This window comes from Pezoporus flaviventris, unplaced genomic scaffold, assembly GCF_033815535.1.
Source record: "Pezoporus flaviventris isolate CSIRO_AGI_PZ_B2104156 unplaced genomic scaffold, CSIRO_AGI_Pfla_v1 ptg000063l, whole genome shotgun sequence".
In the NCBI taxonomy this organism is placed as follows: domain Eukaryota; kingdom Metazoa; phylum Chordata; class Aves; order Psittaciformes; family Psittacidae; genus Pezoporus; species Pezoporus flaviventris.
This window is the reverse complement of record NW_026892611.1, coordinates 6,746,070-6,762,393: the sequence shown is the minus strand read 5'-3', so window position 1 is coordinate 6,762,393 and position 16,324 is coordinate 6,746,070. Positions and strand designations below refer to the sequence as shown.

The 16,324-nt window shown below is 38.7% G+C and overlaps 1 protein-coding gene across 2 annotated transcripts in view; it reads left to right on the top strand.

Annotated features, from left to right (window-relative positions):
• Positions 1 to 16,324, top strand: part of GTF2I (general transcription factor IIi) — a 79,014-nt gene that overhangs the window by 36,609 nt on the left and 26,081 nt on the right. Inside the window, exons 10-13 of one of the 2 annotated variants that reach the window (XM_061470353.1) lie at positions 6,693 to 6,749; positions 7,510 to 7,566; positions 9,721 to 9,783; positions 11,492 to 11,593. In XM_061470353.1, coding sequence (XP_061326337.1) covers positions 6,693 to 6,749; positions 7,510 to 7,566; positions 9,721 to 9,783; positions 11,492 to 11,593 — 279 coding nt within the window. Of the gene's footprint in view, positions 1 to 6,689; positions 6,750 to 7,509; positions 7,567 to 9,720; positions 9,784 to 11,491; positions 11,594 to 16,324 lie in introns of both variants that reach the window. The other variant, XM_061470352.1, reaches the window with a different exon arrangement.

Genomic DNA, 16,324 nt, shown 5'->3' with positions numbered 1-16,324 from the left:
TCAGTGTTGTTTCCCTCTACATTTATTCTCTAAAATTAGATATATTCATAAGGTTGCACAACACGCCTAGACATATTCATGTCCTATCCCCGCTTCATATTATAATGAGCCAGAAGGTCCTCTGCACCTGTGCAGTGCCCCCTCTGGTCATGGGCAGGGGTCTCAAGATGAAGTAACTGAGTCTTCCTCCTGTGGGTAGGGGTCTTCAAGATGAAGTAAATGAGTCTTCCTCTTCTTGCACTTTTCACCTTTCAGTCTTCACATATGGCCTTAGGGTTTGGTTGTTATCCCAGCCATAAACCATCTGCTTCTCCCCCTTATCAGTTCCATATCAATAGCTGCTTGTCAATAGGATCAGGTGTCTGCATTTCCTTATCAATAGCTGCTTATCAATAGGACCAAGTGTCTGCTTTTCCTTATCAATAGGACCAGGTGCCTTTGTTCTGCTTAGCAGGCATTTACAACAGACAATACTTTTGTTTAAGCAAGCAAATTCCTCTAACCCCCTTGTACAACCCCCCTGTACATTGGTCAACTCTGCATCAACATGAACAATAATTAAGAAGTCATGATTATAAATGGCAATATAAAATAACTAGAACCCTAAGTTTATTATTTCAGCCTATTTGCAGTTGTCATTAGGTTAATTAAGCAATGCAAAAGAACACGGGCAAGCTGCCATGCACCTCTGAAGAATAGCTGCATTTTCAGCAGTGAAGTGCAAAACTGCACATCCTTTCATTTTGTAATATTCTGTATTATTGAGAAATTTTTTTGCACATGTTTAGGCACAAGAGTCTTGAAAATATTTTCTAATGTGCTTTGATAACTAACTACAGGACTGTAGAATCAGTATTCTTGTGCTAGTACATGTCAAGTAGTGTACGAGCACTGTTCAGGGAGATCTTCATGCAGCACAGCAAAATGCCACCACTCAAGTTCAGAAGGTGAATGGCATTAAGATTATCTTTTTCTTCTTTTCGAGGCTCAGAGGATGGGGGTGTTCACAGGCATGATATAAGGTGACAAAAATAGATATATTTTTGGAGACAGCCTAAACATTGTTCCTTCTAAAGCCAGGTATTGTCATCTTTTTGCGTTTTGGCCCCTTGTGGCTTTCCGTGTCATGCATAAAAACAGTGAATTTGGCCAATAACCCATAGTGTAATCCCATGCTGTTTGAAAAGAGTCTCCCCTGAAATTTGGGGGGGGGGGGGGGGGAGGGCAGATTTTTCTTGGCGTTGCAGAACTCTAAATCTTCTGATTGGTGAAGAGCAGTATGTATATCTTTGAGATAAAATGGTGCTCTCTTAATAACTCCATCTTGTCTCCTCTCAGTGTAGTCCTCCAAACTTGCATTTAAAAATGAGACAAAACTGAGTATGTTGGTAGAAGTGATGGGGTGCTGTGAGCTAAAAAGAGATGTTGTCAAGTCAAGCTACCTTCCCTGGAGTAAAGCAGTTTCCCCTTCATTTCTTCAAGTTGCTACCACTCAGATTCAAGCTAAAGGTTGTACAGCTATAAATTCAAGAGCGTATAGGGGTTTGTGTGTGCACGATGGTGCTGTGCAGAGAAGTGAACCTTAGGAAAGTACAGTTGTCCTTGGGAATGACGCAAGTCTGCCCAAGCATTGCCTTTGTCGAGATGTGCTACAAAATAAAGAAAATGGCTAGGGTCATAGTTCTTACTAAAAATACCCTCCAGCAAAAGCTTATCGATTTATGAGAAGAAACAACTGTTAGAGAGCAGCAATCTGCTTGGGGCTTCCAGGAGAAAATGATCTACTGATGAAATTTTGCAGTTATTGTTCTTTTCTGAGCTTTTGCTTCCTCTCGCAAGTCTGAAATGCTGACCAAAGTACTCTGCCTGGCTGGCACACAGAATTCTTCTGATAATCAAAGGGGGAAAATTATACCTGTAGGTGGGCGTTCTTTTAAGGTCTTATTATCTTGTGGTAAGTTGCACCATTCAGATGTCACCATGAGTTAATACCGAATTACTAAATTTAGAAATGTTTTAGTAGTACACAGTAAGACTGAGAAATAAGGACTTTAGCCATCAAAAACTTCATGTGGGTGTTTTGACAGAGTATTAGGGCAGCTTTCCACTAGTGGCCACTACCACCAGTAGTGGCAGTGGGTGTTTTTTTCCAGTATCCTGGGTAATTGTGAAGGTCACTGCAGTGTTAAATGCTTTTTCTGACACCAAAGACAGCCTGTTCTGGAAGAAAGGCCCAGATTTTGACTGTTAACTACAGGAAAAGGACTGTTGAGGAAAAGGACTGAGCAGAGATCTGCAGGACTAAATAATGCATACTTGAGCATTCCAGCTATCACAGTTAATACTCCTGCGTATACGTTATCTGTAAGTACCAGTTACGGCTTTTATGAAAAGAAACATTAGTTAAAATGCTATTTCTTAGATTAGGTTTTGAAATGTGGTTTAGACCTTGAACTGTGGTATGTACTTTTAGATTAAGCATATTACTATGCTGTAGGAATAGACCTGTTGCAGGGGGATAGCATTCATATATTCTGCCAGAGCTCCAGACCAGCTGGGTGTGTGCAAGGCCTGATCCTAAAGCCAGTACAGGGTATGTGTTCTGTACTGGTTAATACAAGTATACGCCTATAAATCCTCCTAGCTTCTCTACCAGCTTCCTTGCAGTCAGGAGGCTGTTCAGCTGATGGATAAATGTATTGTAAAGTTACAGACATGAAATTTGGCTTCTTATTAAAAGGCTGCCCATAAGACCCAGGCTATCCTGAAGAGTTTTAATGGAAAAAAAATGAGGTCAAAATACCAGTGCCAGAATGAGAACAGCTCTGAATCAATTAACAGAATAGAATTAAGAGCTATATTTATTTCTTTCCCCCACCCACTCCCGATTTACAGAGTAGCAGGAATACATTAAGAAAATGTCTTGGGGATATGTGCCACCTTCAGTCCTCTTCATCAGCGCAGAGTAAACGAAGGCTTTTTGGAGACAGACCAAGTAGAATGGAGTAATATGCTGACTAAGGACCAAATATGTCCTGAAAGAGGCATGTTATCCTGTGAGTTTTGTGGATGCAAGTCTTCAGTTACCACTGATGTCTTGAAGTTAAATCCAAGAGAAGAGGCAGTGGAAGGACAAGGCTGGAAGCAGTGTGTCCTGTGAATTGGCTGGTTCAGCTTATAAACCACAGTCTAATCAACTGACTGATTTAGCTTACAAACTTAGAAATGAGTAAAAACTGCCCAACATCTCTTTAAGACACCATGTGGTTGAACAGTGCAATTGGTTTTGGAATTTCTGGAAATGTTAGTGAGGCAGTTAAAATCTAGGACATTCATCCAAAACCAGATGAGATCGAAAATATCTTCTGCTGTGAAAAAAAGCCCAAAATGGGAATGTAAACTGTGTTTTTATTCTCTCTCTGAAACGTTGAAAGTCGTGAATGTCTTTTAGTATGTCTCTTAACAACAAAATACTTCTCCTTTGGAGATCTCTCAGAATATTATAAGTAATATCCATTTTTATGGGTCTAAAACTGTAAAGCTAGCAGTACTCTCATCACCATAGTGTAAAACTCAGCATGTAGATACTATTTTAAACCAAGAAATTCCAGAGAATATATCAAGATGACAAGGAAGCACAATGTTGTGCTTCCTAAAGGTGTTCTGTTATTATTCTGGTAATTACATATTGTTCATAATGTTACCATTTGCGTAGCCGAAAACAAAGACATAAGAAGTGAGCATTGCTAGTCCATGAGATGATAAACCCAGATTCCTTCTGCTGAGTGGCGCAGGTATGACTATGTGGACATAATCCATTAGAAACTGAGGCTGTGAGATTTGAACTCAGTGTAAGTACATGGTTTGTGGTGGGTAAGCAGAAGCAATAGCTGACACTGTCAAGGGACTGGTATCTACTCTTTAAGGGAATTGTTAGAATGTGAAAAGTGACATGTTTGTAACAGGCATTTCAGAAGTTTACAATTTCTGGCAATAACTGTCTTTTACAAAGGTTTCACTGCACTGCAGAATCCCAGCCCAACTGCATGATGTCGGTGCAGTGGTCTGTTAGGTATTTACCTGCTCATGGATGACCAAGTTTTAGTGTGTTACAGAATATCTCGGTGTCTGTGTTGTGTGGTGAAGTTGTCTGTTAGCAGGAGTACTGAGTGCTTTTACTGATACTGCTTAGCTCCGCCTAGGGATCTTAAGTTCAAACTCTAAGATGTAACCATACTGCAAGATTTTACTTCTAGTGTGTCCTGTTGTTTTAGTAATTAAATCTCCTACCTTTGTGTCCATCTTGCCTATTGCAGTGGAATTAGGTTTTTTCTTAAGTTGTTTTTTTTTTTCTTCTTTTTTTTTGTGACTTCCTCATCCTTTTATTCCTAGCTGGAACTTCTTTGGATCTGGTTACCACTGTAATTGGTTTTTGCTTTTCTTAATTATGTGATGTATGTGTATCTGCCTGTTACGTGCATGAATGCAGTGAAGTGGAAACGTATCTGCTTTTGTCAGTATCTCCCAGTGGTAGGAATATCAGAGTTCTTTTAAATTGAATTTTCTAGTCTTTACTAAATGAAGGTAGCAGAATATATTCATTTACACTATTTAAACAGTTTTTTCATACTGGTTTTTCCTATGTCAAAGCTTTATAACATGAAAAGAAAAAGCTTCAAGTTTCATCAAGTAATTCATGTGGATCACTTTGAAAAAAATTGGATGGATTTACTATATGTACTTTAGTTTTATTGTCATTAAAGCTGAAAGGGTTGAATTCTCTGTGCTTAATCCCGAGTGCTGCAAGCCTAGTAACTTAACTAAAGAAATTACTTAACCTAGTAATCCTTAACTAGAGAAATAAGTTTGAATGTATCAAAGACTTCTATTTTTCCTTTATTTGTGTCACAGCATGTTTGAGGCATGACGATAATGCAGTATAGAGAATACCTCAGAATATGTAGGTAAACCAACCCTGACAGGATTTCTGAATTAAGGAACAAATATAAAAATATGTGCTTATAATTGGATGCATGTTTCTGTGTGTCAGTGTGTTATGAATTATCATAATTGCATGTTCAGAAGAGTTCCTAGGAAATGACATACCCAGTTGGCTGCATGCATTGAACTTGCTTATTTAAATAAAAGCAAACTGACTCCACAGGGATGTTTTCCAGCGCACACAGGTATGCTCTGTTCTATTCCCACATGCCCATGGCTGTTGCAGGTCACACTATTTGGATAAGAATTTCTTCTCGTGTGGTCTAGAGCAGCACCATTGCCTCTGCCTTCTGACCTGCTCCTTTTCCTCCTCCTGCTTTTCCCTGTCTTCGGACTGTGGTTTGTGCCAGTACCGCTCTTCCTGGAGCAATGTTTTGAACCAAATCAGGGAGCTTCTCTGAATTGAACGGACAGATAGGACAAAAATCCAGGCACCCCCCAGCAAGGAGAAAGGGGCAGAAGCAAATTAAAGCAGCACTTACTGAAAGAAATGAATGGAAAACAAAGATCTTTGTATAGGTTGCTCACTTGAAATCCTGTTAATTCAAAATCCCTTTGAAAATCTGAGTAATCAAATTAGGCAGGACAATCTCAAACCAGTATTTTGTAACCATCTAATAGTCATGATTTTCTTTAATCCCTGAATATTAATTATTCTTGAATAACTTGTAATATTGTATATGTTTTCAGTTGGTTGAAATGCTTATGAAGGCTAATTGTGACAGTATTTTCTTGCTTACTGTGCATATGAAATAGATTTTAAAATATTTCACAATAGCTTTCCTATTGTGAAGCTATTCATGTTCATTGCTGGTACACTTGCAAATCTACCTATGAAGAGCTGTAATTTCTGGGGAGCTATGATCTTCTGCAGATTACTTTTGCAAACGAGCACAGAAGTGATTTGATTTACAGCAAACAACTTGTCCAAATCCTTCAGTTCCACCTAGTCGTAACACGACATTCCCGTGTGCCACACACAGGTTAGTTTTATATACCTGTGCTATTTTTGTGCTGTAGAATGATCCCCTGCTCAGTGTGAAGCCATTTGTGCTGTAAGCAATTCACTCTTTCAATGTAACTTCGGGAGCACTGCAGCATTAAGCAGTAGGATTTTAGGGGTGTTAATTTAATCTTTTAAGTGTTGTTTGTGTGCCGCTTTCTGCGACAGCCTCTTTAAAGCAGTTGGTATATATCCTTCAAAAGAGCTGCTGTGATGAAAAGCAAACAACCATGAAGTGTCTGAAATGATTTTAATCTCTCTGAATTTGTCTATTTAATGTAGGTAGAAATTTTAGAGTCAAAAAGAACTCCCTGGGAGTTCAAATTTTAACAAACAGGATCAAGATTTAGCTGATTAAAAATCATTGGAAAAGGGCGGATCCATCAACATTTCATGTTCTAAATAAGTTTATTAACACCAAAATATTTTAAAACCTGCTGTGCTGCATGAGTCTCTGACTGTTCAGTAGTCAAGCAATGCACACCCCTGCAATTACCTTCTCAAGATGCTTATTTTGTTGAACTGTGTAAGTAAGGATTTATAGACTTCTAATATTTCACAGTCTTTCCAAAGTTTAACATTACAGAAAGTATGAAACAAGTATGTGATATATTCAGTGTTACTTGGCAAATTCCTCTATGGGCTGGAAAAGTGTTTGATGCAAGATGTTCTCTTTGTTCCCAAGCAGGCCCTTCCGAAACATCAGAGGTGGATGAAAAAAATGTTCTTGCAAAAACTTATACAGGTAGATCTTTTAATTGTATTTTTCTCACATCTGTGTTGGAAATGGAATGTGTGAGTTTCACTTTTCAGGGATCTCCTCCCTTTACTTAAAGTAAGAGGGTATTGGAACTTAAACTTCAACAGAAAGGAAAATTACGTTGCCTTAATTTTCAGGTGTCCCAGTAGAGACACATACAGAAAGGGAATCTCATGTCTTTCCTTTTTAAATTGGAAAAGAAACATCAGGTTGATCACTCTAAAATACTAGTAATTTGTGTGGAATATGTTTATCAGGAAATTCAGCCTGTTACGTAATTGATTATAAGGTTTAATAAACCTCTGCTTATGTATTATGACTACAACTTGATCATTCAGCTGTGTGTGAGGTGAACAGGCACATGCAGAAGAAAGTACATGGAAAGTCTGTGTTTAGGGGAAGGAATTCCTTACTGGACCTGAACAGTAGCTTAAATAAATTTGCCCCCAGACTGTACATTTATTTTAGCTTCTTACAGTTTGCATTAAAAATACCTGTTTGCTCATTTGCAAGCACTAAAAAATACTGATTTGTATTTCAACCCATGAATGTCTTTATGAAGTCAGAGTGCTCCTGCTCTTAAAAAGTGTTAAGATTCAGAAATTGAGCCTTCTGTATTTTATTTATGTGGGCATTATAGTTCTGGATTTTTTGCTTATGTAAATCCTTACTTTCAGTAGTTGATGTTAAAAGTTCCTTTTCTATTTTTATTATGGCATGTTTTGTACTTTGTATTTGTCTAAAGGAAGCCACCAGGGTTCCGATTGCAGAGAAGGAGCAGATGAGGAAATGCCAGTAGAAGGTTAGAGATACAAAATGTTTTTTCATGAGAATAAATTAACATCATTGGATGTTTTTTTACAGAAATGTTTGAAAAGATGGCACCTTAAAGTTGTATATCTCCAAGTGTTCTCTTTCCCCATTTCCACAAGGCTGGCTTTGGTTTTTTTTGGTTTTGTTTTGCTTTTAATCTCCCAAATCATGCCACTGTGCGGCTTATTATAAACAAGTTGTGATGGGATTTCTCATTCTTTTAAATCATAAGTTGTGAGGCGCTTGTCACCCAGCGTTTAGTGTTTTGACGTGACGTTGAAAGGACATCATTCTGCAATTAGTTTCATTCTGAGCACCTGACTTTCAAACCTGAGTCATGAGTATTTAAGGCCAAGTTATGCTAGCAGCAATACTCATTCTTGCAAATCCCATTAGTTTTGCTTTGAAGGTAAATATCACCATAGTTAAAGGGTACCATTACATGAGATTTAAAAGCTTTTCTCTTGATAAAGAAGAATAAAGTTCTTTGCTCTTGCTGAACTCTACTTATTTGAGAAAAAATAAGCTAGATACTTTGTTTTTCTAAGTATAATGCCATGAGCTTTATGCCTGGCTGTGAAGAGAGCCTTAGGAAAGAGAAGTGTCTTACAAAATGACCGAGGCTCTGACTGTGCTTTGATTTTTGACTACATAGAACTTTACAGCTACAGATTGAGTGCCAGAATATAGTTTTGTTACGCACCCCTTTCTCAAATCCTTTTTTCTTTGCAAGTTTCTGTAAGAGATGTGCTGAAAGTTGCACTGTTTTTGCTGAGTAGGATAAACCTGTTGTTCATGAAGGTTGGTATTTATGAAAAAGTTTAAAAACCAAACACTTCACTTTAGTGTTTAAACCAGTTGGGTTAGTATGACTTCAGAAGAAATGTCCCATCTGGGAGCTTTCTTCCAGAACTTCAATGCCATCTGCTTTGATATATTGACACATTCCTCTTAATTATGACTGTTTCTAAGGGATTTGTTACTGGACTAGATGGAAGATTTCATAGAAATGAAATTGTCATTTGCCAGTCCTTGTGGCTGTCCCTGAATTTCCAGAAGTTATATTTCTTCAGGGTTTTTTTTATACTCTTCTGATGCTCTCAAAAATTGTTCCAAGTAATCAGTTGATGTAATAGTCATTTTTATGACCATACTTTCCATTCATATCTACTAAAAGACCGTTGTCTCCTAATTTTTTCCTTTTGTTGTGCTTCTGATTTGCTGGTTATCCACCCTGCACTCACTCGCTGAGTTAGATCAAAACATCATGCTGTGTTTTCCATGGACTAGGTAATATATTAGACATAGTGCAAATATACTCCAGTTAAGGTGTCTCAGTAGATACTGCTGAATCTCTACTATACACAACATCATGTGAAGAGCCTTTGAAACAGAGATTCCTTCAGACTGGCTCCCAAAGTGATACCGTGCTTCCAGCTTACAGAGATATGAAAGAATAAATTCATCAAAATGCACTAGCACAGCATCACTCTACTTTGATAATTTAAACAGATACCTTCATACACTGCTACTTAGTTGTGAAATAGTTTCCAATACAATTAGCTTCATGTTTTCCAAACTTTGCTACTGCTAAGTGCAACTTGCTCTTTCTCCCATAGAGCATTGGTAGGGCTAATCCTTTTTGTGTTAGTGCAGACCACCCCAATGAACACATTGTGATTATGAATTTCCCTCTCATTTTTCACTGTTGGCCTTGCAGCCTGTTACGGAAATCATTACAGTGCAACAGCTATTCATTAGTATAAATGGTAAAGAAATATATCATCTGTAAGGGCATGCAGCCTTTGTTTATATTTTCAGTAATCCTTGATAACAAAGAGAAAAATATCTCTAATTGTATTAATCGTATTAAGCCGAGAATAAGGAATTTCCTACTGTCATTAACACCAACTCTGCAGTGCTGCACATGCAGTTTAGCAAGTATAATCTCCACATCCTTACCCTTGTCTAGAGTTGCTTAAAAGCTTGTGGTAGAATATCTTTGCTCCTGTTTTTTGTTGCGCATTGTGAATGCCAGGGGCTTCTTTGACAAGTGCTACTTTAAATATATAATCATGGAGGGTTTGGTTAAAAATCTTTTCTGTGTCCATCACTCAGTGGTCCTGTTTTTTCCACCCTTTAGATTCCTCCCAGCAAACCCCTTCAGAAACGAGTGAGAATCCTGAGGTCGAGGTCACTATTGAAGGTTAGTTCTCCAGTTCATTGATTTCAGTCCATTGAGCATTTTTATGTCCAAAAAATGTTCTAAAATGCCTGCATTACTTGGCACATATAAACAGGATTATGTGCCAGTGTTGACTGCAGTTTGGATTGTGCAATGCTTGGTAAACTTATCCAGTCCAGAAGTTTTATAAAACCACAATATACTGAAGCATACTGGATTTATTGGGCTGGTTTTGAAATGCATGAGAGATTTGCATCTTGCATGTACATTTCAAGCACTGGTAGTGAAGAATACTCATTATTTAACATCCATTAATTTAGATTTTAAAAAGATGTTACAACATCCATTCTGAAGAACCTGTTGCTTTTATAAACACACTGTAGTTAGGCAAAATTTCTAGTTAACACTAGCTTCTGGGAAGAACTATACCAAACTAGAAATGGTGTTACAAGTTGTGTAAGTGATGCTTCAATTTGTCTAATATCGATAAATATAAGATAAAAACCTTTCTCCTTACTACCTCATCCTTACATTCTCATCTAAATGGCACTAAAGCCACTAACCAGCATCCATGTTGTTTTCATGCTAGGATGTTGGTTAAAAGTCAGCAGTATTTCTTGTGCTTGTGAATTACATGTCCTCTAACTGCTTTAAAACACTTCTGAGACTGGCTTTTGCAATGCTTGCTTCTGGACTGGGTAAGATTAAGACCAGCAAATTAGCAATTTAGAAATTAGGCAATGCATTCAAGGACAAAGTTGACACTTTGGCATTCATTTCACCCTTTCATAATCCAGCAGTAAAATAATTCTTTAATTATTTTACTCTCCATAGAAAAGGTGATAAGAGAACAGTCATTAACTGCTGTGTGTATGTAAAGGCTTTTACCACAAAAGTAAAAATGCTCTGAGAAGAATATGATATAATAATAACAGAATATGGTACAACCACATAGGTGTGAGAGATGTCAATATGTAATATTACTTGTTCTAAGCAAACTATACCCTATGACCTGGACAGATGTTATTCTGTATGTGAAATTAATTTATCTGCTTTAACCATTTCCTTTCTCTAAGGTTGCAGGTATAGGTAATTGGACAGCCTTAAAAACTCATTAACTGGTAGGGAAGATCGTGTTTTGGATTGGGAAGTGACTGGCTAAGTAGCAGCTCACTGAAAAATACCTGGGGTTTGCAGTTCCCCCCCTCTGTCTGTATGTGATTGAGGTAGGGCTGATGCATTAAATAAATTTCAATTATCTCAGTCAGTTTTTTACATTGGATTGAAACATTTTAACGTATTTGAGCTCTTCAAGATAAAACTTGGCTACTGTCAGGACCTGTTAATGGAAGGATACTTCCAACTAGGTAAAAAAATGTAGTCTGTGTCTACATACTTTATTTCCTAATGTCTTTTGCTGTTGTGTAGTCATTTTATGATCATGAGATGTCCAGTGGTGTTTCAGAACACCATATTGTCTTCCCTGGGATGTACAGAAGCAGCTTTGCTTTTTGCTATTCCATGCTTTGTGCTGGCTCTCTTAATCAAGTTGTTCCTACTAGGCCAATAGCTTTCTGAAATTATTAAGATGAGTAATTCATTGCAAAGTTGATGCCCTGATAAAGTACAGTTCAATGCTTGCATTAGAACTCCGAAATTCAAAGCAGTTCCAACCTTGCATGTGACTTCTCTGAACATTAAAGCAAAGATATTTTTATGTTTCTTTAAGATGATGATGACTACTTGCCCCCTAACAAGAGACCAAAGAACACTGAGTCACCTAATGAAGCTGCCAGTACTGGGAGAAGAAAAGTGAAAGAGTTCAATTTTGGTAAGATAAGAATTAAAGATTATTTTGTCCCTTTTATTTTATAAGAAGTTATTAAGTAATTTCATACTGCAGAAGTGTGACACATCAGTGCCAATACTCATTGAAGACCCCAAGGCTCTTCTCGGATGTATTGCAGCAGTATCATCATCATCCTAGGCTATCTCTGTTGTTTCTCATGATTCAAAGTAACCATCTAAATAGGCACTGCAAGTGTTTTAATAAAATAAAAATAAGTAATTTTGTTTGCTGATTTTTTGAACAAAAAGATAAGACTGAATTCACTAGTGCACTGAATCAAGACACACCAGAGGTCAGGAGCCTGTCTAGCTGCTCTTTAATACATGCTGTGAACAAGATGTGCTGAGGGAGCCAGATTTGGGAAGGTAACCAAATGACTGGTATAGTGAGTAGCCTGCCTTGATGCCTGTGGACACACAAAGTTGGAGTCTTTCTGGTAATATTCTTTCATGTTAGCTTTTGTAAAGTTCTCACTGCAGAAATGCATCCACATGCTGTAGTTATTCTGGTTAAAGACAATTCCCATGGGATTTGTTGCACTGTATACCTCTCCTTTGTTTCATGGTTTGGTTTCTGGGCAGATAGCCCATGAATCTATGTACTTCCTCAAGGTTCTGCGCAATCAAGGATATGTCCTTTGGCACAGTGTTTGAGATGTTTATTAGGAATGCTGGGATTTGACTTCAATTGGAAAAGTCCCCATGGAACCTTTTCTGACATCTGTTTTGTGTGAAACATGTTATTTCACACTAATTCCACTGAAAATGAATAAAACATTGTTCAGAGCTCTATTATCTAAAGATCATTACTTGTAATAGGCAATTCCACATGTAGCATTAGCCAGTTTTGGTTGGGTCAGGGAAACATAATGGCAACATTAGTAGAGAAGATCGAGCAGTTAATACTGCAGAAGCTTTTGCAAGACTCTTTTCCCTTAGTAGAAAACAGCATCTAAGCTTGGCAAGCCAGCTTGAAGGAATAAACAGTGGAGAGCAAAGAGATATGGAGAGCAAAGATAATTATTAAGATGATAAAAATTTGAGTTGAGCTTGCAGTGTTAAGGCTGCAGTTAAAGAACATCTCTCAATTTACCTACTCCCTGTTCCTTCTGAATTCATGTGGTAGATAATCTCTCTGGGCTTTTTTCCAGGAAAACTTTGCTCTTAGCCACCTGCTGTGCTGTCAGATCACAGTTGTTTGTAGCTCCCAGGATTTTCAGACATCCTGGGCTTCCTAAATTGTATTGAGGTTATTGCCCTTCATCACTCTTGGAGTGCACCTGCAGAAAGTGGTATTTCATAGTGGTGTTGCAAGTTCTGGGTAAAACAAAATGAATTTGAGAAGCTGTGGAGTAGCAAACTTCATTTACTGTAAAGTAAAAAAAGAGCATCTGTTGGTAGTTGCAGTGTTGCTGTTTGGACATTTTGTAAGACCCCACACCTTTGTCTAATAAAGTCTAGTGTTGGATAATTGGACAGGAGAAAGAAGGTGTATAATTCTATCATGAATAGCTGTAAAATGACAAAGGCAAATGCACCCAGAGGACTAAAAAGGAAGGTAAAGATGCTTGAGATACAAAGCTATCTCATCTGATAAGGACTTGTGGTATTTACATAACATAGATGAGATCCAGATGTTCACTAGCTTTGGGTTGGAGACACTTCCTGTATGTCTTGATTGAGTCAGAGATCAGGTACCCCATGTGGCCCGAGAAACTGAAAAATGTGCAGTGCTCTTTGTTTTGTGGAAACAGGAGAACAAAGTGGAAAACTAAATTATTGTAACCCAGGGGAAGAATGAAAAGTGTCTGGTGAGATACTTGATAGAAATTCATCATCTTTGGAAAGAATTTCCAAAATATTTCTGACCCAACTATTTAAGGTTAAAAATATCTTTGCTGGAAGGAACTGACTTTGTCAGTAAAAATCTCTTCTGGCGATGGTTTTTGCTTTCTTAGACATGCTATTGAAAGCTCAGACACTTTGTTGTGTCTTGCAGTTGTAGAATCTTAGAATCATAGAATGTTTTGGGTTGGAAAGGGCCTTAAGATTATCTAGTTCCAACCCCCCTGCCATGGGCAGGACACATCACCCTAGACCATGTTGTCCAAAGGTCTGTCCAACCTGGCCTTGAACACTGCCAGGGATGGAGCATTCACCACTTCTTAGGGCAACGTGTGCCAGTGCCTCACCACCCCCACAGTAAAGAACTTCTTCCTTGTGTCTAACCTGACCTTCCCCTGTTTAAGTTTGAACCTGTTACCCTTACACCCCTATCACTCCAGTCCGTGATGAAGAGTTCCCCTCCAGCATCCTTAGCCCCCTTCAGATACCTGGAGCTGCTCGGAAGTCTCCACGCAGCCTTCTTTTCTCCAGGCTGAACAGCCCTGACTTTCTCAGCCTGTCTTTGTACAGGAAGTGCTCCAGCTCTCGATCATCCTCATGGCTTCCTCTGGACTTGCTCGAGCAGCTCCATGTTCTTCTTACATTGAAAACACCAGAACTGCACACAGTACTCCAGGTGGGGTCTCATGAGAGCAAAATGGAAGGGCAGGATCGCTTCATTTGACCTGCTGGTCACTCTGCTTTTGATGCAGCCCAGCACACGGGTGGTTTCTGGGCTGTGAGCACACACTGAAGTCGTGTTCAGTTTCTCATTGACCGACACACCCAAGTCCTTTTCCATAGGGCTGCTCTGAATCACTTCTCCACCCAACCTGTTGTGTGATACCATTTTAGTGGGAAAAAAAGTCCCCTTAGCTGCTGTCTCACTGTGACAGTGATGGAAAGCGTGCATAGTTTTTCCCTATTTTGACACACCATTGAACACAGGTTTTGCCAGCTGCACCATGCTTAGAATTGCCGTATGTTTTCCATTTTATTTCCCCACAGTACTGTGGGGTATATCGATGGTAATAGGAATGTGCATAGTACCTGAGCATCTTTTCATGTGTGCTGTACAAGTTGTCCCTACTGCAGTGAATGTTACCGGAGCATGTCCCCAGGGAATACAGAACGGGGTAAATTGAAGAGACTGTGGACAGCCTGGGGAAGTTTTCAGGATTGTTATTTAATTGGGATGGTGTTCCCATGTATGAGAAGGTGTGTATATATAGGAATTGAAGGAAGCCACCAGTTATCTTGGTGCTTGTGGGAAAACTGAACTGCTTTGCAGAGAGTGATTACCAAACCAGAGTATCAGCTTAGTTTTGGGTAGGTCTTCAACTTTCCTATGTGAACACAAAGTGTGTCACAAAAGAATGTCTTTACAGTAATTGGTCTGAATCCAAGGAGTTAATAATGCTGACAATTTGATCAAAATTATGCCAGTTACCTGATAACCCCTCTGAATATTGAAATATCTCTGTAGTCTACCTTGACAATTTACTCATGAAATACAAAAGTAGCTAAAAAAAAACCCAAACTAGTGCGCTAATCAAAATGTGATTCAGTTTATGTTTTTTTTAATAACATTTTTCTGTGTATTCACCATTCCAAATAAACGTGCCTGTGTTGTGATGTATTTGATTTTTAATCCCTGTAGTGTTGCCATTAGAGGGAGAGCAGCATGGAAGTAGTAGCTTGAAAAGAGCCACATGGAATATTTGGCCAGTGATTGTGGGGTTTGGTAATTGAGAAAAATGAAGCCTTGACAACTTAATGGCTCATGTAGGAACACTTGTGAGCATGCTAACAAGCAGAGGGAGAGCAGGCTGTGTGGGAGCAGCTTCTACTAAAACTGCAGCAACAGCTATTCAGAACAATATTATTTATAAACTTTTACATGGTTGCTTTGTAATATGGTATGACATGCTTTTGGCAGTGCTCCCTCTGACGAAAACCAGGCTGACATTTCATAGAATCACAGAATCAACCAGGTTGGAAAAGACCTTTAAGATCATCGAGTCCAGCTGTTCCCCCAGCACTGCCAAGGCCATCACTAACCCATAGCATTGAGGGCCTCACCTACATGGTTTGTGAACACTTCCAGGGATGGTGACTCCACCACTGCCCTAGGCAGCCTGTTCCAGTGACTGATTGAAAGGGAGAGGAGATGGTTTGCTGAGTTTGTCCTGGAGTTTGATGAACTGAAGGTGTCTCAACTCTGAGACAGTTTACTTTGGGTTACAATCTAGTATTTCACAAGTGCCCTTCAAAACCCTGGGCTGTCCATGTGTGTTGACCAGCTCTGCTGAGGAAAGCAGGGTTTCCCCTTTAGGCCACTAAATTCTGACTCATATTTTCCAGACTCTTACTGGAAAGCTGATGCTAATCCATGTTCAAATCCATTGGTCAACAGAAAGCGCTGTCAGAGGTTGTACTGCAGTCAGAACTTCATTTGGCTATACATCTGCAGAGGGGGAAATGTCACAGAAATGACACAGGAATAGAGAATATTGAGCTCAAATTGTTTTTATCATCTAAGAAGCTGTGCACTACAAAATAGCAGCAAAAAGGGTGGCAGAAGCAATTATGTAGATTTATCCACAAGGATGCTACTTCAAAATATAAACAGGTTAATTGGTGTAGGTGATATGCCAAGTGATTAGAATGAAGAGTTTATGTGTGAATGCAAGGCAGTATGCCAAAACACCCTTTCCCCTCTAACCAAGGTCTTATTCTTGCCCACATCTGAAGCATGCTGTCCTGTTTCATGATATCCATGAAATTACATTAGAAAAACATAAGCTTAAACATGAAAACCAAAGTTGTC